Source organism: Apus apus, chromosome 4, assembly GCF_020740795.1.
Source record: "Apus apus isolate bApuApu2 chromosome 4, bApuApu2.pri.cur, whole genome shotgun sequence".
NCBI classification, from domain to species: Eukaryota; Metazoa; Chordata; class Aves; order Apodiformes; family Apodidae; genus Apus; species Apus apus.
This window is the reverse complement of record NC_067285.1, coordinates 22,627,550-22,653,310: the sequence shown is the minus strand read 5'-3', so window position 1 is coordinate 22,653,310 and position 25,761 is coordinate 22,627,550. Positions and strand designations below refer to the sequence as shown.

Here is a 25,761-nt window from a genome sequence, read left to right as displayed (position 1 = left end):
CCTTCAAGCAATGTCCTGCAAAATACATATTTCTAAAAAATTTCTAAAAAACATCACTGATGACTGGCAATTTCTGTCACTTGATGGGTATTCACAGCAGAACACAGGCCAGCAGTTCAATTAACCCAGCAACAGATTAAGGAAGTCATAAACATTAAGAGGCTAGCTAGGACATATACAGAGAAACAGCACATGGTTCATTGATCGTAAGCAGTGATCACAAGGAGAGAATCCTTTCAGAGAGAGAAGTGAGCTTTTGCTCCGTTTTTGTCATGTAGATACAAGTTTTCTAGAAGGATGTTTTCCGAGCCAGGAGGAAAGTCTGCAGTCTTCCACATAACTCACTTGATTCAAGCAGAAAATATAACCTTAAGAAGTAGAATATAACATAGAACTACAATTCCATCCAGCATATTTTAATACACATTTAAACTCCACATTTCCAGCTGCATTTTTATTAAAACTTAGGTTCACGCTATATATTTTAAGTTTATGTGTGCAGTAAAAAAACTGCCTTCAAACAAGTTGAATATTTTTACTGAAATAACTTTCCACATTGTAGAAAATTGTTGGAACATATTTTAAATCATATTGATTTATACTGGTTGCCTACAAATGTATTATCAAGGTGAACATCAACAGCTTAGTAATGCTTCCTAAGTGACACTGAGGTTGGAGTATCACAGTCCTCCACTATGTCCAGAGATCTCATTATGTGACTTCACACACTTGTCTGACAGGAACCACAAAATTGAGAAGCAGAAATGTTTTTGATGCTTCAGTTACTAGACAGCTGGCTTAGTGCATTTCAGAAGTTTACAAAACCAGGAGCTTTCCTTTCTGGTGTGTATTTGCACTAAATCTGGCTTCCCATATTTCTCTGTGTTTTCAATCCCATGTACCAAACTGCTTTAAGTTACCTCACCCCAGATATCACAGTGGAAAAGATTAAAAGAAGCATCTCTTATTTTACTTCAACACTCCCATTCTTTTTGAACACAAACTTGGAGATTCAATCAAGCCAGAATAATTACAGTTCTGAGTCAGGCTTGAACTGTGGTTCTTTTTTTATCAGTACAGTCTCTCTTTGTTTCCCCTGCTAACAGGGATAAAATTTAAAGTTTTTAATGAATTAAATAGTAAGCTACTATTTAGAGAATTAATGGCTACAAAAGGGATATAGTAATCTCTTCAGAGATTAAAAAAAAAAAAAAATTATGCTGTACCGAGTTTGCAAATAGCAGCAGCAACAGAGATTAAGCTATACGGAAGTCCTGCTTGCAGTCTTGCAGTTCCAGTATTACTTAATCACCTGGTGCCTAAAAGTCATCCTTCAGTATCTTATGTTCATCTATCAAGATTAGATATTCATAGGAGAAAGCTGTAATGAGATCAGGAGATAAAAATATAAGATTTATTATACACTACACTAAAAAGAAGTTACAGATGACAAAGATTGCAAGATGCCAGTACATTGAGATCTTTCTCCTATTTGGCCACAGGAAATCAGTCCATCAAACAGCAGCCTAACATGCCTCATCTTGATGACATCGTCATGTAAGGTTATGCCATCACTGAAAAATGACCCAGCAGCAGCGAACAGGAAAATCTACACTTTGGAAACATTAACCCTATCCAAGAGGCACATATATTTTTTTGGTACTCTTTTAAGCCAGGGATGGCAAAATAATCTACCCTTTGACAATCAAGCCCTGTGAAGTCCAAGCTTTCCAACACTATCTCAAGTTGGGAAAAAGCATTAACAACACAAACCAAAAATCCTAAAATGAAGACGGCACTTGCATTAATAAAATGGCAGTGTGTATACCCACCAACACAGTCCAAGATGGCTGAGTCAGTGAAATTATGGACTTCTGAACTTTGTGCCATTATGTGGCTAATAGCATTGGGTCAGTACTACAGCGTAAGACTAAGTGCACTAAGTGTGAAATACAGCATGGGTTGCACTGTATACAACCTCACCCCATGCTGGGGGGGGGCTTGGAGGTTTGAGCTGTGGTCCTTCTGGGGGATACATTCTGTCTCCAGGTTTTCATGCTTCCAGCACCATTTTCAGTATAGTTGGCAGTTTTCTTCTGACACAGGCTACAGTTAAAGTAACATGAAGTAATGCTGTGGGTGCTTGGGGATGCATCTGATCTGCCTCCCTGCCTTTTCTCTGCAGTACACAATATGCCAATCGATATACAGCCTTGCCTTCTCCGAGCTTCTGCAACTGGCGCTGCCAGCAGCTCTTAAGGTTTTGTGAGCTGGCTTCTGTAGACTGCTAGATGTGTAGGACCAACAACAATTGTGTACATGTTGGTCTTTCCTTCCGTTTCATCTTCCTTTGTGTGGTTTTGCTCAGCTGTTCATTGTAGGCACAAACAGCTAGTTTAACTAGCCAGGTGTTTATTTTTTTTTACTTCAGTTCTGATTTCTTACTGCTCAGATAATATATATATAGGAGACTATGATTCAAAACTACTTTAGCTGTTTTAAATAAGCTCTCAGAAAAGCCAGATGCAGTAAAATAGGTTTGTCTGATTAAGCCCATTGCAATCTTCAGCATGCCTGGGACTACTTCTGTGCTTTCATTTTGCAGAAGGATGAATTTAAAATCTGCTCCAAGCAGGATGCAGATGTTCAAGTGACAAAAGCCAGTGCTCAGTAATCTTAATGCACGAGTATACATCTTCTGGCAGGATCCTGGCACACCAGCTGTTACTCCGATCTGCTGGCCAACTGCTTTCCATTAATCACTTCTGTCAGAAGAAAAGGCCTTCCAAAAATCTTTCACCTTTGGCCTATACTCAAGCAGCAAAAAAGGATGCCGCTGCATATAAAGCTTGTGCCAGAAGGGATTTTCAGCCTCACGGAAAACATGAGGTTTTGCCGTGAGGTTCCCCACAGGTTCATCCTGGAAGACTCAGCAGACTTGTCAGCCACACCACTTCTGCAGTTCCTATACCTAAACAAGGTATTAGTTCTCAGTTACTCTGCCTATGTTTGTAGCTACCTGACAAGTTAGTTCATTCCTAGAAGAGATCTGTCAAGACAGTATTACAGGGATGATGACTGAAAGACAGATAATGTGGCACAAGCTTTTTAAGAATTCTGTGGTTAAGGGAAAAGAAAGAATAAAGAAAACATGGATGTGAATCCAAGTCAACTACAGCCCTGTATTTCCTGCATTTGGGAGCATTAAAGAACAGGAATCTGTGGACAAAACTAAATTCCATTAAGTAATGCAAAAAGGAGAAAATTGTTCAAGAACACGACATTTGACTCAACATTAAAAGTTCAAGTCAGCACACTCAATTAAAGAACCCAAACTACCTTTATCCTGCTTCTGATAAATGCCTTTAGATACATTGATGAGTTTATTTGTCTGTCAGTGTATTCTCGTTAAGCTCCCTTGTTTGTTACCAAGGGAGGTAAGAAAGCTTCCTTCCTAAGCCAGCATCTTTCTTACCTGTCTCAAGATTTTCACAGTTCACAGTTAGATTGGAGTTTGGTATACCAGGGATCTGCATCCCAAGCACCTACTGCTCCAAGATCCAACTGGGTTTAAATTCCCACATATTTCACATCTGGAGATTGGGCAAGTACTCCCTCTTAAGAGCTGAAACTAAGAACAATATTGAAAAATACATATGCATTTGATTTTATTGGGGAATTTCTCAACATCAAGTCAAAGAACTGAGCCAGTTGCCTTAGGGTTCCTCAGTCTTTGTGCAATTCTGGGCATAAACTATTACTGCATCTGATGGGGTAGCATTTATTAGTATTCAATTAGTTGTCATTGGACTTTGAATCCCCAGATGGGATGTAAAGATGTACAGCATGTAGCCAAAGGTAAGATCAGGCTGTCTTCTCATGGATAAGGTGTTCACACCAGATGTTGGTAGGTTGGCTTCCTTTTGTGCTTCAGTGATCTGAGCTAGTCTATCATTCTTTGCCAGTTTGCCCATGCCCTAGGAAAACTGAAGGGAGCATATAAATAGTATGTGGAAATTCAAGGACAAATCAATAGTCATAGCGTGTAGTCTACATCCCCACTGAAAAGCCAAAGTGAAAATGACACCAAGTTGTGAACCATCTATAAACTACTCCAGCTACTGCAGTTTTGCCTTGAACTCAGATGCATTTGAACATAGTAGAGATAGTGTCTGAGCAGGAGTCTGTGGATTTAACTATTGGTGTAACTCGATAGGACAGTTACTCCTGGAATAAAATAAATTAATCCTGGCATACAAACCCCAATCCACTGCTGGTCAGTGTGCACACACACTAGTGGCAGCAACGCTGCCATAACTCAGTTACACCATCACACCAAACCATCCCCACTTCAACACTTTGAGTCCAAAGCAGCACTGGGATGGCACCCAAGGGGCTTCCATGTTGCCAGCCAGCCAGCAGCAGACTCCAGCCTTCTGTTAAAGCCTTGGTTTTAATTACTGCAACCCACAGCTTGGAGAAACAGCCTGATTCAGAGAAAACCAGAACAACTAAAACAGAAGACCACCTTTGTTAAAATCCACCTTCGTGAAGAGGCCATCTTGGTAACAGCCAGAGGCCTTCAGCAAGGCCTGCATTGAGCAAAGCCCATTGCAAACCACTCTCCCTTCCTCTGTTGTCTCCTCTTGCTTATTGAATGCAGCACACAGTAAAGCAAACACTTTTCTAGGTATTTGCAGCCTGATGATCAATGGCTTATGATTGTCACATGAGGAGCTGTTACATCCCTTGGCATTAGCCAGCGGGGACTATTTTTAGTAGGCTGGGCAGAAACAGAGGTGGAGCCTTTGGCTGAGTACACCACAACCCTCTGTTACTCACAGATTGAGTAACTTTTTGGCACTCGCCTAAAAGCATTTGGCTAACAAACTACTTTCCTCTTCAGAAACACCAGTATCAGCAAGAAGTGCCCCTTGTAACACACTGGAGCACTTGTTTTAGCCTGAGGTGGGAGAGCAGGAGAGCCCACCTTGCAGAGTCTTTCATCAGGGCACTGTTAGCTAGGGTGACATCCCCCAGAGTCCAGTTAGTATCTTGCAAGGCAGAGCTTATTAAGATACATGGAAAACTACAGAGAATCAAAACAAGGGCTGCAAGAATCTAGGCCTAATTTGGCCATCAGCTACAAATTAGTTCAGCATGATCTGGTGTAAAATAACATTTGTGGTTTTACAGAAGCTGGAGCTAGTGCTTTGTGCTTTCAATTGCCTCTTTTTCCTTAACTTTGGCTCTTGTTTCTAGGTCAAACTGCCACTTTTTGCAAAAAATTCCAGTGTGCCTCCAAAGATCACTGGGAGCAAAGCACTGCCATAACCCTGCTCCTCAGAGAGGACCTACTCTCCTTGGCTTTTCACTGTGACATGAATCACAGCCTGTGCTTACCTTGGGGTACAAGAGAGTGGGGTGAACATGACACACCTTATTTCCTGCAAAAGCACGCACAAAATAGTTGTTGTTATGTATAACAGCCTTTATATATATGTAAAGAACAGAAATATCAGGTTATTGTTCAGTACATATTTAGTATTACAAGTCTCCCCCAGTATAAGAAAACAACAACCAAACAACCAAGGAATGTTTATTAAAGTGCCACTAGGAAACAGAAGTCTTAACTTCTTAGCTTTGCCAATAAAAAACCAAAACACCAACCACAAAACCCTGACATGATTAACTACTTTGAACCCAAAAACTTAATCTCTGGAGGGGGCCTTTGTGGTGAGACTTTTAACAGCTAAAAAAGCCAGAAAAATGGTAGATTTCAGTTTTATCAGCCCCTTTGAGTGCTTCCATTCATACACCAGATTACCTAGCAGACACAGTCACTTGTTGAATAGTTTTTAGTAATGGCCTCCCCCCAGCTTCATTCTCCACTTTCCTCCACAGTCTGTGAAACAAATAGCTTTTCCCTACATTTACTAAAGACCCTTCTCAATGCTAGAGAGGAATAGCAAACTTGTTGCCTGCTGCTGTCTCCTCTTCCTCTCTGCCCCCATTCTTTTTAGGGCTATTGCTTCCAATTATGATATTTGAGAATCTACCAGTAATTGAGAGACACAGATTCAGTTTTGAGGACTTCATCTAGAAGAGTGAGGGGGGGAAAAGTTAATTCCTTTTTATTTTTAGATTAAATAATGCTTCCTTGAAAAGAAGCATTCCCCGACTCCCTTCACATTGACCTTGTTTGCTGTGGTTTACTACAAATTAAGAGTTTGAAAAGATCCTTTGAGAAACTAGTTAGAAAAAAACTAGTTAGAAAAAACAAATGTTAATAAACTGGCTGTCATAATTTTACACAAGTCTAATGACTACTGTGAACAGTACAGTGAGTACCTATCCTAGTATCAAACTTCAGAACAGTTTTGATGGCAACAGGAATTATTTTAGAGTTTGCCATTTTATACCCAGTTTAGCAATCTAGAGAGAACCAGTAATTGCATCATAATTTGTTGTAGATTAATGCCAAGATAAAAAGCAAACCAGTCATATATAGCTGTAGACTTAGGACTGTAGCTATAACCTTTAATTACTACACCACCCAGAAGAGTTCTCTCTCCAGAAACAGTTTGAAGTTCATGCACTTACTTATAATGGATTCACATAGAATGCCAACAGTATTGTGTCAGCATTACTGATTTCGGTCCTAGAGGAAGTGTTCAAACCACGAATCTTATTCACACACCTATGCTTTAAGAACTCAATTTCAGTTAGCCCAAAGTTAGTTGTGAAAACGTGCAGTCTTTCTGAACTAATTTGACAGCTCTATGAAAGGCCAACACTAACAGTTTTGTACGATGAACAGTAAATGAGACTGGCACCTGCACATTTAACAGGTAAGAATAAAGTACTTCCTTGCAGTCAAGTTCACTGAAGAAAGAGATAGGATGCAATGATACAATGAAGCAGTTTGCAGTTGCTGAAGGTATTTTTCATGTCATTAAATTACTCAGGAGGGTAGTTTCTTTTCTGTACCAGATTTCCTTATGAGACTTTTGACAATAATCTGAACAAAATGGTCTGAGAAGAACAATCTGAAGTTGATTATCTCCAAACTCTATCAAAGAAGAATCTAGGCTAGTAAGAGGTGTTTTGCCTGCATTTTAACACCAAATTTAAGTCTGTATACATAGATTCTGTTTTATTTCTTCTTACAGATAATAGCAACTTTTTTTTTTTTCTATCTCTAGTTGTAGGAGTAACATGGGGAAGAGCAAGTTACTGTGGAGGGGAAAGATTTTTCTTTTCTTCCAAAGTTCACATTTCTAAGCAATACTGTAACATGTTCTGGGAAGCAGTCAGCTGTTTTCCCTGGCAGTTTTTCCAGTCCGTATTTACAATGCACAAAGCACATACTAGTTTAAAGCTATTTAGAACACAATCTACTGCTTCCCAGAGTATTAGACCAAAGCCCACACTAAGTATGCTGCATCTGGTACACTTAAGGCTTTTGCTTCCTCTGACTTCTACATATTTTTTTTGTTTCTGAGAAAGATGTGCTGTCACAGCCATTTTCCTTTTTGAATCTGCTCTTTAACAACTGATTAAAAAAAAAAAAAAAAATAAAATAAATCACACTGAGGAAGAGCTACATATTCAGGATTCTCGCTATAAATTATCCGCTTGATCAACATTTTATAATTCAGTAGGAAATAAAAGGAAAAGCTTTCCAGTGGTTCAGTACATTACATTTACCTGGCTCACTCTAATGAGAGAATGTCCTAGCTGGATTAAAATATATTTCAAAATGGTGATTCACAAATATGAATGTAGAACTCCTGGGCACGTGTCATGGCTGGTATATACTGCTTAAGCTTCTCCAAAGGAATGACTGCACATCCTTTCACGTTCCAAATGACTGCAGTCAGCGACTGCAAGTAGTAACAGGCCTAACATACAAACCCATTAGGAGAGTATGTAAAAGTTTCAGAAGTTAACTTTACTCTTTCACAGTTTTTTCACTGACTGTTGATTTACTGCAACACTGTTCTCCACCACACCTACAGACAACAAAATTGCTTCTGATGAAGGGAGTCTTTGAAAGCCCCTACCATACTTAGCTGAGATCTTACAAGACAGAATAAATTTTCTAAATTTATAATAACAAAAATATTTCAGTGATTGGCCAAGACAATTTACAACTGACAAAAATATCAGGCACACCAATATATGCATTATGCAGTATGCATTTTCACACCAGTACAGAGCTATGGGGCAAAACAACTCTAATACCTAGATTACTCCAGTAGACTTTTATGGTCATGACACTAACAGAGATATTGAGCGATCATTTCACACAAAGTAAATCAAACATTTGTCATCTTTCAAATTTTTATTTTAGTACTTTTAAATATGCTTTAATACAACAAAGATATAAAACAATATATTAATACAATCTGAGTTTAGAATCAAAACAGTATTTACTTAATTTACAGTACTCACTTTTAAACTTCACTGGCATATCTTTTAGCCATTAGGTAATACTATTTTGTCAGAACAAAACTGGAGTAACTGTTTGGTGTGAAAAGCCATGTTTCTATGTCATTATTATATTAAGTACCATGTAAAATGTAGTTTGTGGTTTCTCACATTTGACAATTTTCTCGTATTTGACAAAACTGAACTGAAAGAGCAATACTAAGTTACAGTTAGTCTTTCTACCTATGCAGTCACTGGGCTAATACATCAGGTTATTGTGCTCCACATCTACAATCTTAGGTTCTTACACACGTATTACAAACTGGCTTAAAAAATGTGCATGTCAATTAATTATGTACATAATGCTCACTGCAAATTTCTTAAGATACAAATGGTAAGTATGCAGGATAGTGCTATATGGAAAGTTTAGTGTTCACAACAGTGTTCGAGGGGTTGTGAGGGGCTTCTTGGTGTTTGTCTTCATAGAACTAAGAAGACATCATTAGGTTCACTCCAAAGGACTTTTTTTTCCCCCAGAATTACTGTTTCAATTGTAACAGTGACAGTGTCAAAGATACCCCAGAAACAGTAATCTGTATGAATCACCAGTGCTCTGTCAATTCACCCTTGATGGATAAAAGTCTACATGTACAAAAGAACTCAGAAGGTAAGCTGGCTCACTGCTAGGAAGTCTGCCAAATGTACTTCCATCTTGCCTAGACTATAATGTTTCCTGTAGTTACAGGTCAAATTTCTACAAAACAATCCAAGATTACTCAAAAAACCCATACAGATCAATATTGTTTATCAATTACTGAAAATTCTCCTACGCTCTTCAGTAGAAACTACATCGGCAGGATGAAAATCTATCAAAGTTGTCATAGGTTACTTTTGTTATACTCCAGGTCCACAAAACCCACTTTTTTTCTTAAGACATGCTATCTCTTCAAATGCATATTTAATTTTCAAGATTCAGCTCCACAATAATTTTGGTGCCTGAAAACCTAGTGGACTTTCATAGATCAAAAAACTAGCTAAATAGCAATGAACAAGTTTAGCACTAAAGTATGCAAGCACTTCTTAAAAAAAACAAGGAAGTATTAACTGTTGCAAAAGACTTGTACTGGTGTCTGAATTCAACCCTTCCCTCTTTCTCTTCAATACTCTTTTTGGCAGTTAATGAGACACAGCCATACAGAAAATGAGATTATAGTTACCTGTGCTTTTATCCTCATTGAAGGGCTTCAGTACTTCTAAATAACCTTATTTAATATGCTTCCATTAAAAAAAACCCTCTTTTTTTCCCCAATAATTTATCTGACTCTTGCTTCTTAAAACTTTTTTTCCACAGATTTAATTTTCTTAGAACCCAATTAAGTAGTAATTTCTTTGAAATTCTACAAAATATTTTATTCTATACTAGACTGGGGAGGGGGGGGAGAAATCAGGGAAATCCAAAAAGAAAGTGACATTACCTATTCCAATTACTGCAGCAGTTTACCATGCACAGCATGCATTTGGCCTTATACAAGAAAATACTTCATCTGAAATGGTAACCCTCACTGAAGTCGAGAGTATTTAAGCCTATTATTTGCTTCATCACAAGCAGTATACTTTCAGGACCCAATTCTTGCTGTCTTGGACATTTAAATACAGGACTATCTACACTTCTGTACCAACACTTTGAATAAGTTTTACCTTGTTTACTAGAGGACATGAAGACAACTGGCATATATAGAAGCTTTCTATATTGTTATCCAAGGATAGTTGGAGGAACCTTACTTACAGATTCTTCCATAAGCTTCTGCCAGTGCAGTCAGAATTTACTAAATAAACACATCTATGAAAGTCTAATTCCTGTATGCAGGTGTAGTGTCATAAACCCACTAGTTTAAGGGATCTTCCAGAACGGAAAAACTAAAGGCAAAAGTTTATGAAATCTATTATAAGAAGCTGTGGTACAATGGGAAAAAAAAAAAGAAAGAAAAAAAAAAAAGAGGGGTGAAAGCCCATGTGTATACCTCTTCCAGGTATGTGCATACCTATCCCTAACTAATAATAATAAGGAAGAGCTCTAGACTATTATCAAGTCTCAAATGTTACTAGACTTCCTAAGCTACCAAAAATATCTAAACTTCTTTTTGGATATCCAGTTATTCAGTTAAGACTTTTCTACTTTATTAATTTGTGCATTTTTTGTACTAGACTAATATTGTTAAGACACATTCTCTTGTTGACACGCAGCAAAAATTCATTCACTACTCAGAATTCAGATTGTGTGTGTGCTCCCACAGACCACAGAAGATGACTTTGCACAAAGTGCATCAAGCACAACAAAAAGACTGGTTCATGAACATAAGGAAGGACAACTCTGAACATACTTAGCATTAAATCCCAGGGCCTAACAATGCTCTGCTGCCTTTCCTTAGAAGTGCCTGTCAGCAACAGAGAAGCAGCAAAATGCTTTTAAACAATGACTCTTTAACAAGGAGGTACAGAATTGCAAGCCTGTCAAATTGCACCCAACTTGTTTCCATCTAATTAACAATAAAGTTTATACTACCTACTTCACAGACTGACCCATACTCTTTTGCATGTGAGATCAGATTTTTCTATCAATTTTGAGCCTTCCTCTTGCTTATTTATAGGCAGACAAAATGAACTACCAAAATAGGAGAGGACAGTTATCCTATGTTTTAACCCACTTCAACGCTCACAAAATTGTATATTACAATCGTAGACTTGAATATTTAGCATGAAGGGAAACAGCACAAAAAAACAAGTTTCCTTTAAAAAATACTGACAGGCAATGCTGATTTAAAACATGGATTTACTTCACAGAATTTGAAAGATTAAATTAGAACAAAGAGATAAGCTTTGTGTTTCAAAGTATATGAACTTCATTTTTAAGACAAAATGGTACTGAAATGATAGCTTTACTTTATGTAAACATTGTTACACTGGGCTGTACTTGAAAATTCTTCTGCATGTCCAAATTGCAAAATAATTTTTCAGTTTAGTCACACATATGCCAGTTAGCACTGACATATTTCTTTTGGAATCAACATCTTTGCAGTTTAACTGCATACTTCTCTGCATGTTAGAACTGAGAATGCAATCCTGCACATCCTCAGAACACATGGTTTCCTAGAGTTTAAAAAATAGTATTTGTAGCTGTGTGTGGATAGCAAAGGCAAATATAAATTAACATCTGCTATACAGTCTCAAGAGGAATGTTCAAATTGCCTTTCTGAAATCAGAAAGGTAAGAACAGCAAATTAAATGTCTTTACATCTTGCAGAATATGTTCTCCTTTTTTTCTTAAGCGCAAGCATGCTCCCTGGATTTGGATGCAAGAGCCATTAGGCTACAACTGATTGAAAAATATAGGATTATACCTGCAATTTTGCTAAAAAATGGGAATGTTACAAACATAAAAGCCTGGAGAATATCATAATCTATGTGTGCTCAATACAGCTGGCAGAGATCCCCTAAGATGAACAATTCCTCTGTGGAATAGGAGCTAAATTAAGTTACAAAAGTAATACACTACGAAGAGTGGAAGACAGTCAAGTTAATACAATCCAGGTTTATAAAAGGAACACAATACAGCAAGAAATAGCCCACACTAGGTCACAAGCCTCCAAATACAAAACTCTCTTGCAAAATTCCAAAGGGATTCTTTTCCATGGAAATTTAAGTACATTGTGGCCATTAAGTCAGTTTGTACCAAGCTGGAAATGCTTCACTTAACTTTCTGAGGCTGACTTACACTACTTTTTGCACATACTACCTACTCTGAAATTGCAATAATCAAATTAAAAGGTCTACACCATTTTTATGATGTGCACCTTTTACCTGTAAGTTTTCATTTAGCATAAATCTAATTTCGAGTCTCTACAGCCCATGTTAGTATTGTCCCCTTACAAACCACTGCATAAGAGATCACCAACTATGTGACCCTTGCTTATGCATTATGGACTCTAGTGTTGGTTTGGGGGTTTTGTGGGTGCTTTGTTGTGGGTTTTTCAAATAACCAAAACTCAACTGTTTATGGTACTTTCACCTTTCAGTGTAGTAAATGAGTAGCTTAAGAACTAGTCACTTTTCATACTTGTTAAGACAAACATACACTGTGTGTGTGTATATATATATATAAAACAAACATACTGTTTATATATATCCAGAGAAATTCACCATATTGTTGACACAGTTCTAAAACATACATCAATATGAGCACTATCTCCAATACTATTATTACTTTTCCTGAAAGTTACTACATGCATTCATTCTCCCCATCCACTTATGGCACAGTAAGATATATGAAGATAACTGTTTTGATTTTCCAATATTAAAGAGCTGCTCCTAAAAAGCATGCACATGTTTGGGTGTCAAACAACTAAAACCACGTAAAAGTTATTTTGTGGCTTTAAACTCACTAAACCTAAATTAACTTTACTCTCAGTGGATGTAGCATTTACATTAACCCATTTATTTAAAAACAAAAAGGAAAACTTACAAGTCCTAGAACAACCGTATAGGCAACTGATAGACTAGACTAAATAAGCTCTCATTTAAAACAAAACAAAACAAACAAAACCCAAACCAAACAAACCATCATCACTGCATAGCCACAAGGCAGACTTGCATTTTTGGCAACCGTATGCAGACCTCATACGCTGTCAATTATACTTTAAGACATGTTACTTAATAGTTAAGAGACCCTTTTAGCAAGGAAGTATATTGTCTTCCTCATTATGACACAGTACTCCTCAATCTTTAAGTATATACAGTTTTGAAAATTACGTTTATGATTGTTTTAAAATTCAGCCTTCATGAAGTTCTATTTTTTTTTTTTAGTCAGTATTTGTAAAAGCTGGCATGTCAAGTAACGGAGATTAGTGGGACTTGTAAAGGGTATATTAAATTCTATACAAGCACATATTTGAGGTTAAAGTTACTTAAACATTCAGATAGAGCCTTACTAAGGGTGACAGTATCCTGGTTCAGATTCATGGTTCATGGATTTACCAGTTCCTGCATTATTGTCCATTTTAGCAACAAGAAAACAGAACACATCCCTGTGAAGTACTGGAACCCCATTTTATGGCTAAGAATCTAAGAACCAAGACAAGGAGAAAGAGATCATGGAGGGAAAAAAGCTATTTTACACCACTCCCCCCTCCCCTCAGCTAGTCTTGTAGGATCTTAGTCATCACACTCCATAAAAATATGAATTGACCCACACGCTCTTCAGCCAATCAATCTTTTCAGTATCAGAGGTTTTGAAAAGGGCCAGCAATACTCATTGGGAACAGTACCATTAACATTGCATTCAAAAAAAGAAAACATTGGAAACCAGATCCTTGCTCTCCTACTCTGTTGATATGCTCTAGTATTAGCCAATGTATGGTAATACAAAAACAGTCTTGTAGTGATGTAAAAGGCAATGAAGACATCTATAGAATAATGTTCATGTGCAGCCAAAATGAAGAAGATTCCAAAGAGATTCAGGACCCAGGACAAGGTGTGCAAGAAGTTCCAGCTCCTTGGCGTATCTAGGAGAAAACAGAAAGTGACTAGCCTTGAATGTCTTAAAAATCTGGGTCATTATGAAATCCAGGCCTAGATACAGAAAGTTTTTATACAGATTTTTCATCAAAAAATGGGATGAAGTTATTGTCTTCATATGTAAATACTGTTTATACCTACAGGTTCAATAAACCCAATTAAAACAACCACCCTTGTCATAAATGCCTATCATTTCATGACTTCATTTACAAATACAGCTATTATGCCTTTCTGGATTAATAGAGCATCCTAAAATGGTTTAGGATCATACAAAGCAGAATTCTTTGTTCAACTAACTTCTTTTACTTTAAACCACACCTTTTCCATATAAGGGAGAAAAGGTCATAAAGCATACACTACTTTCTTATTGTATTCATTCCATCATAGATTAACTCAAATTATCTTAGCTTGCTACATAATGTATCAACTCACACTTCATATTTACAGAAGAGAAATATTGTTTCAATCATTATGAGGTTTGGTGTTCTGGCTTTTTGGATTATATTAGATGTACAGCTACCTAGTTGGGTATTTTGCCTGATAGGAGTCAGTGGCAAATACCTAAGGAAGTGTATAGGAAAAGACAATCAAAGATCTTCTCCAGTGTTCTCCCAGTAGCAAGCTAGAAAGCCTTTCTAATTTCTTTCTCCCACAAGTTCTTTCAAATATGCCTTATTCATCCTTCCATTAATCCATGTGGTGCTGCTCCCTTCCTGTCTGCAAGTAAATGGTCACAAACCTAAGAAGAGCACAGCAATCTGAATTTATACTTGTTGGCTTAAAAGTTACACTCTGAAAATCTTTGAGGAAATAAAGCAGCACATATTCTTAATACTTAAGGACACTTAAGTGTTTACACTCTCACACCCTTGGCTGACAGCGAGCAATACATATTCTCAACACTTAAGGACATTTAAGTATTGACACTCCATACTTACATTCTGTGACAAAGAAGTTGAGCATGGTCAGGACAACAGTGTGGCCACTGAACATGTAATCTCCACATGTATGTACTCCAGTCAGAGTCATTCCAAAGCCACTCCATATTGCAAATGCACGCTGAAGTTTTGCCCAAATGTTGCCATACAACTAAAACACAGTGACATTAACTTTGAGTAAGTTCCAAACCCACTGCTCAAACAGTATGTCTTTAAAGCTGTATAGCACTATGTGTTTTTGATACCATTTATCATGTTGGGTCTTTTATTAAAATGCAGGTTAGCACATCACTGAATAGTATTGTGGCAGTGAGTTACCTTAGTAACTACAATTACTAATTGTATTCATCATCCCTCTGATGAATACTGGAATTCAGAGCAAGTATTTTGTTGCAAGTGATTTACATAGAGTCTGCCACCTTTTTTAGAATGTATTCAACCTACCAACGTGTCATTGTCAAGCTTCCAACATATTCAGCTCAAACTGCTTCCAACTAAAAGTTAGGATAAAAGCATAAAATCCCATGTTGTATGGAATACCCCTTATGAGAAGGGGTGCAGCAAAAACAGGGTTGTGTTTTTCCAAAACCATGTATCCAACAAGACAAAGAAATGATTACTCAACTTTCAGCTTTACTTCATGAAGTCAGTATCTTTAAGTGCACACTTCACTCATGTATTCTCTCCAGTTTACATCATGAAATATACTGAACACCCCTCCTCTGATAACTATCTCCTCTTCAAAGTGCCAAGTGCTTCTAAAACCCCTAAGGATGCTTGTCTGCATAACAGCAATTAATGAAGAGATGTGGAGGGGAACAGGAGAGAAACAACACTGTGCTTACAGACAAACATCTAATACTGCAGTCACAACATGCCTAATGGTATTGTAAGTAAAATAAAATTTAAAAAAATAAATAAAAAGGAAACAGGAAAAATAATGTAATTTTAAATTTTTACCTTTCCAGTACACTGCAAATGCTGTCCTGGCACAGAAAGTGAGGTAACAAACATTGTAACACAACGTAGTAAGAATACTGTCCCCATGAGGCTGCACAGCCTTCGCAGAAGTATGGATCTGGGAAAAGTACACAGAAACTGAGTGCAAGAATCCTAACGTGTTATACTTTTAAATAAGGAATCACGATAAAAACATTTTCCATACTCCAGCTTGATCCCATCAAGTCCCTTCATCATTGTTGCAAGTTGCACAGTAAAAAAAAAAAATATATTTTTTTAAAATTAGCACTGTAGTGGTATGGTTCTGCCTGACAGGATGAGACACTGCAGCAAGCTTACTGTCACCAAAAGGTAGAGCTCCACTCCCCTGCAGTTACACTTACATTAGGCTTTGGCACTCATACCTTCTGTTGGTGAATTGGTAAAAATTTAACTTAAAATACATATGCACACAAAAGGGTTTTCTGCCCTTCAGTGACAGCAAGCTGCTACACTGGCTCAGTCAACCTGTGGAATTTCATTCTTAGAGGATTTTCTTATACACAAATTTGTTATAGTATGGGAATATATACTGACGACTCTCTGAAATACATACGTTCTGAAGGAAATTGCATATAAATCTGGTAAAAAGATTCACCGCTCCCCATTCTTGATTAAATCCTCCCTAATCCATTTTAACAGGGACATATTAGATGCTTACAAGATCCTCATTGATTGGGAAGTCTTAAACAATCATCCTAAATTTTTGCTACAATTCTTTCTCTGAATCAAAGTACCAGTTAATTTGAATTTTATATACTCTACCTGTGTTTGTGAAGGAGAAGAACCAACAGCCAAATGTAGCAAAGAATTACACCACATACTTCAGTCATAGCAAAAGCCCATGGTATCCTAGGGACACTAAAAAAACCCAAAACAAACAGGGATGAAGTAAGAAAGTTAACTTACAAAAAATAAGTGTACTATCAGTATTGAGAATAAAGACATAAAGTTCTAATTACAAAACTAACTTATATTAGTCTGACAACAGTTTAAATTATAACAAAAAATATTTTAGTAGATTGAACAAAATAGAATTGTAATTAATTTTAAATTAGGTTATCTCCTTTCTAATAATGTATTTTCACCACACAGTTACACAGAATTCACTAAGTAAAAGAAAATCTCTAGTATGTTCCCTGAACTTATACATGTGATTTGCTAACAGGATGTGTTCCTCCACTAGTGTTTCCCAACATTTTGCATTCTGACACAAACTTGCATCATGCCAAGTATCCTGCTTTAGCTTCTAAGCATGCTGCCATGTTAACACAATTAATGAAATACTGCAAAGTCCTAGACCCTAGACATGTAATGAAGCAGAACTACAAAGAAAAGCATTAGGAAAAGTAGAATTGTTTTCTACGTTAGACTTGAGCGATAATCACTACATGCAAACCTTTTAGCCTTGCTTGTCAAGAGATGTAAGACTTTCTTGCACATGTATGGCATCTGTAACAATTCCAACTCTGCAATTTCACCAAAATACAAAGAGAGACTTCAAGAGAGGCTGTTCCTCATAGCTTTTTGTTCCCGAGACACAAAGTGCTGGCAAAGGCTGCTCAAACGCTAGCATTGTAATAATCCCCTCACATTGTTTTGTGAGCTGCTGCTTTCTGACCTCTCCCATCCTCCCACCCACTGAATACCGTGGTGGTGGCCTGGGAACAAAACCCAGTAATGTCGTAGCTCCCATTCTCTCCCCCCTTTTCCACTTATCTGGATATGGCCATCCTTGCTGAGATAAACGTAAGTTTATGAGGATTCTCACCACTTACTCAAAATATTACTGTCTTAATGAAAACCATTAACAAAAATGGAAACTGCTTTCCAGAATAAGGAGATCACAAAGACTGAACTCTTCAACAGTTTTATCTTTTCTTTTAGATCTCTCTAGGCAATTAAGTTCTCTATGATGTAAGCGCACTTCATCAAAAGGAGCATTTATACCCTATTAAATCTAGTCGATGACTAGAATTTCACCTTTGCTATTGTGTTTCTTTTATGCCACAAGTGGAATATTTTATTTTTAAAATGAGCAGGTACTATGTAAGTCACAACAGCATTTTAGTACACAGATAGTCTATTATTAAAAAAGATGCTGGTCTGTTCTTAAGAGCTTTCCTGAACCATGTTCAACAATTTGACAAGGCAAGACAGTAAAAATACAGTACCAATGCTATTCCCTTCCAATTTCCTTGCTCACTGGCAAACCAAAATCGTCCTTCATCCAGTTTTTCTGTATCAAGACACGTTAAGCTTCATAGCAGCTTCTGGATTTCAGAAAAAAGCACATGGCTGCTTATCCATGCCAGCTCACCATGACTCATTTTACTAGAATGAGGGAATGGACAAATTAATTCCTGTGTAGTGATTAGCTAAAGATGTAGAATTAAATGAAAACTGGGTAGAACATCAGCTCTATTTATTTTCCCTTCAGGAGACTAAATCTCTGCATCTAACTGATGTGCATTTCAATATTAGCCAGAGCAGAGGCATCTTCAAATTAAACTTTGAGAATGAAGACAAGACAGCTTATCCTTTAACCATCAAGTTACTATTTTGTTTAAAAGAAAATGTCTTACCTATCGAGAAATATGTCTGGTAGAGGTGGGTAAGTCTGCATGTCAGGTACTCGCTCATGTACTATAACCATAACGAATGATGTAAAGCCAAACACTATGAAGACATACACACAACTTAAAATTGTCTTCCAATACTCTGGGTCCAGTCTTCTTGTAGAGTGTTTGTTTTTTCCATTTGCATATTGATACTGATCACCATTCAAGTCAGTAATTGCTCCATCATAGTCTCGAGGTACTTCACCATTACAAAACCAATCGACACCCTGTAAAGAACCCATACTTGGGCACACTGTGCCAATGTGACTATCACTGTTGTAACCCAGCTCTTCTAGAACATCAATATGCTGCTTCTGTAGTTTGCGTATGGACAACATGAGCCTTTTGATATCCCCCAGGACTCTGATTTCCAAAGGAGGGGATCGTAAATCATATTCAGTGAGTGTCAGCAGTGTAATTCCATCTAGCCTGTGTCTATTGCACAAAACATCCACATATTCACAGAAGCCTTCTTCCTTCAGCCACCTGGCCACATTCTTGGTAGTCCAACGTCGAATGCAAAGGTGGTTATTGCCTGCCATCATCCTTCTCTATCCACCAATAGAATTGACCTGTTGCACATTAGAGAAAGAGAGAAGACCCGAATGTTTAATGAAGATTAGTGAAATGCCAGTATTAGCTTTAATTCCAAAGCATCTTCACAGATAGCATCATAACACACTAAAACCAAAAAGATGTATTATCTTTATACAGATTTCTCAACAACTGTTTTCTTGACTCGAGAATCTTGCTTGAAGGAAGGCAAGGCATCTCAGCAACATCTTTGTCACATAGAGGTGACAACTCACCAGGACAACTTAGAACAACAATCAGAAAAAAAAATAACCACAGAATGTTACGCAGAATACATGAAAAAGCTTTGAAAGGCTGCTGGTGATGTAAAAGTAGTAAAAAGCTTATCCTGTATTTAAGAGCCACTGCAGTATAGAATGGATTTGCGCATAATTGATACTTGGTGGCTTATGTACAGCTACCATCTAAGAAACAGCTACAATTTCACAGCTCTTTTGTACTTGAAAAAAGTCTGATTAACTAGAATGGTTCAATCATGCCAACCAAATCTCAGAAAATACAAGATAGTACAGTACACTAGTGACACATACATGATTCAAGGTTTTCTGAAAGAAAGCAAGGAAACAGCCTATTTAATCTATTATTTAGCTTCTGCATATAGTAAGCACGTACTCGACCCCCCCATGAAAATTCAACACAAAATTTTACATAATGCTCAGGGGCACAGCTCTTCCCAAAACAGAAGCTCTTTTCTTCTTTTTAAAGAACTCCTGTGCCTATTGTTAGAAGTAGCTCTTGTCTTAATTATTGGATGTAACTTTTTCTTCCAGCCCACATCTAACAGGACCACACAATATTTTGTTCTATATCAGAGAAGATTAAAATTGTACTATGAGATTTCCCAGCAGTGTAAAAGAAATAGTTTAGAAGAAAAATCAGCACACAAATCAAAGCTGCTCTTCTAAAAGAATTAAGGGGGTGGCACTTCTGAAGATACTGATTGCGTATTAACAACATGTACTTAAAGCACTGTTTTAGTTTCTTACAACTTCATATATAGTCACCATGTAAATAAACTTTAATACCTTCATTTGAATAGTTGCCAAAACATTCATAAACCCCTACTACTAACTCCACATTTACCATACTCTTCCTTCTCCATATAAACGGGTATTTTCTCATTTTTATGCTCCTTACTATTTTTGAAAGTCTTGCTCAGAACAACTGTAACAACTAGTTGGCTCACATAGCTATGAACTAAAGAAAATAACATTTAATTTGTAATTAACAATTAGTTAACTGACCTTTTTTGTACTATATATTTTTTATCTTACTCCAGTAAAACAAATACACAAACTCGAGCTGCTGGACCTCGAATAGAATAGAACCTAGGCTTCCAGATTTCCTTACTCAGAAATACAGATGAAATACTGAAAAAAATTGTTACTTATACCATTGTAATAATGACAATTTTTTTAAAAGCAGTGAATTTAGACTTACCAAAAACACACTCGACTTACTGATTTATCTTCTAACTAAAGCAACTTCTGAGGGCAAAGGCAGGAAACCCTCCGTAGCCTAACCTACAAGAATTCTGTTCATTTATAACAAGACAAGTAGCCTAATGCCAGCCAGTTTCTTCGTCTGGCAGCGAAGGAATAAAAATCAACCCTTATCAAACACACAGTAAAAGTGACCTTATAACACTGAGTAAGCATACCCACCAAAGGTCACCACTGAATGGGCTGGACCTGGGAGAAAGTCTACATTAACTTTAGGATGTACCTGATAGGACCTGCTCCTGGTTTTAAATGCTGTCAAAGACAGAACATTTAACCAACTGGGAAAGACAAAGAAAACAACAAAAGAAACAAACGCAAACACAAACAAACTCCAGACTATTCTTTTAGTCCCAGTCCTGTAGCTCAAAGGGTAAAAAGCACGTTTGCTAGTAATCTTAGCACCTGGAATACACCACTGACCTCTGTGCCAAACTGCTCCTGTTGATTTTTCAAGCTTAAGAATGCCAGGTAACATTGCTAACTGCAATGCAAGACTGACCAACATAGCAGAAGAGGCCAAGTCACCTAGATAACTGTACAAGTCCTCTGAAGGAAAACAACACTGGTAACTATTTTGCCTTCTACATGACCAGCTTTATTGCTGAAACCAAATAATGGATAACATTATTTAATGATGAATAACACTCATGAGTAATACAAAGCAAGCACAGATGCGTCAGAGGGCAAAATGTACTTTTTGCCTGACATCAGCAATGTCTGCTGCTACCTAGTCGATTACTTCCCTGCTACTGTGACTTTATATTTAGTTAACTAACTCATCAGCAGTAAGTATCACATGCCTCGTTTCCCTTTTTCCTCCCACAGCCGTTCAATTAACAGCATGAACACAACTGAATATGAACTTCATGTGCATGTGTGTAAGTATTTTTTGTTATGCATAAAAATTCTCGGACACTTTGCTGACTTGCATCAGAAGCTTGTCACTGGCTCTTCCTGAAAACTCTACATTCTTCAGTGCTTATTTAATGCAAATAGCACCAAAAGGTTTCACTGCCATGCAGTATACAATGACTTAATCCTTACCTTCTAAATGCCACCACACCATATGTACTACAGTATCTTGTAAACAAAAAGAACACTTGCAAAACAATACATGATTTTTCAAGGGTTTTTTAATACAATAGCTACCATGTTATATATGAAACTGATCAAACACAGTACAATCCCCACAATGAGACTGAAAACGGCATTTTCCTGAAGCAAGCATACAATAATTTCAAATGCAGAAATATTCCTGTAAAACTTGCATTCAGATTTACTTCGTGACTTTGCTATCAGAGTTGTTTCATAAACATTTCTAAGCAGTGAGATTATCTGCAGTATCTTAACCATACTCAAAGGTCTTAGTGACAGCAAGATAACAAAATACACGAAGTCACACTTGTTTAGTTTATTGTATGTCTTGGATTTTAAAACATTAGGGAGGATACACTTTTCCAAAATTATTTATTGTAGTGCTGCATTGTAAAAAATACAGAACTGACACTGTAAAATCAAATATTAGCTCCATACACTTATGAATCTTTCTGTTGGAACACCTCCATGCAAAACTGACTGCAGCTACTACAGAAAGTCTTGAAAGCTTAACATATTTGTCTCAAAAACCACTAAGAGCAGTTACATATTGCAGCAAACTGAACAGAATACACACTGCGCACTGACTCTCACACCTCATTAAACCAAGTGGGCTGCACTATACTCAAGTGAACACTAGAAGTGGCTCTACTCCTAATCTACCAACCTGCTAACAAAACATTTTTATCCTACCACCATAATTCAAGGCACACACAAGTGATTTTTAAACAACCGATCAAGTACTCCACCACTTATCTTAGGATGTAATTCACAGCATTTCATTAATATTTGTACAAGATACTGAACTTGTCACATGCTAAACAACAAGTGTCAAGTACTTTTTTCTCCATCTTCAAGCAACAATTTATTCATCTTACAACAGAATGTTTGTTGCTCTGTATCCTTATACAATTTAGCAGTAAAAAAAAATGCAGGCTTGCTCTTTCCCTTTTATTTCTTTCCTTTCTTCCCACACCCTCATCTTCAGATGGAAATAGGGGAAAACATGAACAATTAATCCAAATTAATAACAGAACAGTATCCAAAGTGAAACTATGTTTGTATTTACTCTCCACAATAATTTACAACCTGATATTTCTGGTCTAGTGAAAATATAGAAGCTTTTCTCATCTTAGAAGCATTAAAATAACAATTAAAAAATTTTAAAGTTATGTGTTTATCAAATAAACATTTATATTATGGTAATATGGTTTACGGGTCTCAACCAGCTTATTGGGCTGCAAAACCGAGCTCTGTATAATGGAAAGTTGTAGTATAGAGCCTGAAAGATTGCAACACCTACGCCAGCCTGTGTTTTTAACTGTGTACTACCAAAAGAAGACAAAAAAACCCCCAAACAGCCAGTAAGAAGATGATCACATAGAGCATCAAAGAGGGTAATTTAAAATTCCTACCCTTTACAAATCTACATAACATTTCCTTCACGCTGAATAGCACTTTCACAACAAAAACATAAGAAACTTCCCAAAAAATTCCTTCCACTGGGTATAAAAATCACTTTTCTCCCATCATGCAAGTTAATTTCACCTCTTTTTCTGTATCAGAGAGCAAAAGGAAGAACAAGACCACAGGCATCTCCTTACTTACAATATCCAGCAGCAAGCACTCCCTGCCAAACAGCAATGGATTAAAATATACATTTAAATGCCAGGAAATGTCTTGCAGAGTTCTTGTCACTCCAGGACACAGCACAGACAGGTGTCCAGCTGCACGAGGGAGCTCTGTGGAGATGCAGCATACTTAGCATTTCCACCAAGTCATCTCACAACACAGAACGTGTGCCACGTTTGTAAAAAAAAAGATTTTGCAAACTGAAGTATCAAATACAAAACCACGAGACCATTTTATCTCCAGTTACAACCCAAAAAATACGTGAACGTTTAAACTGCCTCTCATTTGCCTGTTCCTCCATTAACTACAGAGTTGAAAAAACCTGCCCTTTAGAAGCACTACTTTTAAAAAACAGCAATCAACAACCATTAAGTGAAGACTCTGCGAGGCCACCTAATTAATGCCTTGGCAATGTAGATTTGACAGACTGAGCGGATAACAGTGTCCGCAGTTTCAGCTTCCTAAACACACGCAGGCCTTAAACTCACATAAAATCTGTCCTTCACGGCAGCTTCCTCCTTCTAACCCAGAAACTCTACCAACACACGTGCAAGCCCTTAACAGCGCTCTTCCATGCTGCCTTGTCAATTATCAGATCCTGCATACTCAAAAACTTTCCTACTCAAAACTACCTACTTTGCCCGCAGAAAACCCACCGACTTCACACCGCCGGCGGAGAAAGCAGCAAGAAAGCGGAGTATCTGTTCTGACCCGGTGCGACGGGTTTGATACCCAACCGCAAGGCTGGCACGAAGCACAAGCGCTCGGCATCACCTCCAGAAGCAGCGTGCTGCCTGCGAAGGCTGGCACAGCGACGGGAAACCCAACCAGCTCCCCCAGCAGCCCCGCTACCAGCGGCGGCCGCGCCGCCATCTCCCCGCAACCACCGCCACAGCCCCCGCCCCCTCGCGAGGGCTTTAACTCGCTGCTCAGCTGCTGAAGCGCACAATTCTCAAAGTTCAGAACCAAATCGACGCAACCAGACACAAAAGCGTAGACACTTCATCCTCCCCACGGCAGACAGAGTTAACTCAATGGAGGAAGACGCGCGATTTTCAGCCCTCAGCAGACTGGTTTCCTCAGCAGCTGGCGCCGGCACCCCGGGCTCCGCCGCCGAGAGGGGGGACGGTCACGCCTCGGGAGACGTGTCCATGAAAGACAGGCGCAGGAAAGACGGCGGAGCGGATTTTAGTGCACACAGACCCTACAAGAGGCACCCCGCCCGCCACCTCCTCCTGCCGCAGATAAAGCCGCTCTCCTCCAGGCCAGCCAATGCAGCGAAACTGCCTTTTCCCCCCAGGACCCGCCGCGCCCGCCCGCAGCCCGGGCCCCACACGCCGCCCTGGCCCCGCTGCGGCGGGAGCAGCGCCCGGGGCAGCCCCTCGGCCCGGGCAGCCCCCCGGCCCGGGCAGCCCCCCGGCCCCCACGTCCCCAGCCAGCAGCGGGGCGGACCCGCGCTCCCAGCGCGCTGCGCCGCGGGGGGACGCGCGACTCCGGGGGCAGGCGAGGAGCGGCGCCCGGCCCGCCTCACCTGCCGTCAGGGCAGCAGCGCTGCGCGGCGCTGCCGCAGGGCCCGGCCCGGGGCGGCGGCTCCTCCGCGCCCTCTCTCCGCAGCGGCCGCCGCCACCGCCAGCCCCCATCACCCGGCCGGAAGTGGCAGCCGGCGGCGCCCGGCGGGCGGCGGAAGGGGCGGGGACGGCGGGGACGCCGCTTCCGGCGGCAGGAGCGGCCCGGCTGCCCGGGGAGGGCCCCGCGGCCCGGCGGGGCTGCAGCCCCTGGGGCCGGTGCGGGGCGCGGCTCCGCGCTCCGGGCCTCGGGCCCCGCCTCGGCCTGGGGCGGCGTCCTGCGGGCCCGTTGGTGGCGGCGCCGGGCACCGCCAGGTGCGGGGGCCCTGCGGGGCTGGCACCGCGGGCCTTGTCGATACGGGCTCAAAGCCCGGAAGGGTCGCTGCCTCCTGACTTGGGCCTCGTGGGCCTGCGGGCAGCTTTCCATACCGTCCCCTTCCTTTAACTCCTCACTAGGTCCAGGCTGTACAACGCACAAATAGCTCCTTGGGCTGCCTCGTCCCTGGAGCCGTGGGAATGAAAGTCTTAAATAGTAGAAGTTAGGCACAATCCCTTTGAGCTGTGTAAGAAACTCAAAGACCAGAGGAGGTGGGTGGCAAGTTTGTTTTAGAGAAAAAAGAAGTCACAAGAAATTAAGTCTTCCAGGATCCCAGCAGAGATCAGCTGAATGCAGCAGCATGGGTGTCTTTTCTAACTGCATCTTGCATTTCTAACTGAAGAATAGAACATGCTTATACCAGAGTAAAGGTTTAAAAAAAACCAACAAAAACAACAAAGAAAACTGTACTCCTGAAAGTGACTACAGTATACC

The 25,761-nt window shown here is 39.2% G+C and overlaps 1 protein-coding gene across 3 annotated transcripts; it reads right to left on the bottom strand.

The window, feature by feature from the left end:
• Positions 1-8,328: 8,328 nt before the first annotated feature.
• On the bottom strand, positions 8,329-25,025 carry SAMD8 (sterile alpha motif domain containing 8). 3 transcript variants are annotated; one of them, XM_051616390.1, is made up of 6 exons: positions 24,917-25,025; positions 18,527-19,134; positions 16,707-16,802; positions 15,903-16,020; positions 14,943-15,093; positions 8,329-13,991 (listed from the first exon to the last, which is right to left on the bottom strand). In XM_051616390.1, the coding sequence occupies exons 2-6, from the start codon at positions 19,105-19,107 to the stop codon at positions 13,687-13,689; spliced, it is 1,251 nt and encodes a 416-aa protein (XP_051472350.1). In that variant the 5' UTR covers positions 19,108-19,134; positions 24,917-25,025; the 3' UTR covers positions 8,329-13,686. The 3 variants fall into 3 exon arrangements, with proteins under 3 accessions (XP_051472350.1, XP_051472352.1, XP_051472351.1); XM_051616392.1 differs by lacking the exon at positions 24,917-25,025 and adding an exon at positions 24,022-24,042; XM_051616391.1 differs by lacking the exon at positions 24,917-25,025 and adding an exon at positions 21,079-21,099.
• Between the last annotated feature and the right edge of the window lie 736 nt (positions 25,026-25,761).

Bases quoted from the DNA above. Each gene is read 5' to 3' on its own strand.
- SAMD8 (XM_051616390.1), bottom strand. From the start codon at position 19,107: ATGATGGCAGGCAATAACCACCTTTGCATTCGACGTTGGACTACCAAG. The intron at 15,094-15,902 runs GTAAAAATTTAA...ACTGTGTTTTAG, and splicing joins ATTTGCAGTGTACTGGAAAG to TTGTATGGCAACATTTGGGC. The intron at 13,992-14,942 runs GTAAGTATGGAG...GTTTTCTCCTAG, and splicing joins CAACTTCTTTGTCACAGAAT to ATACGCCAAGGAGCTGGAAC.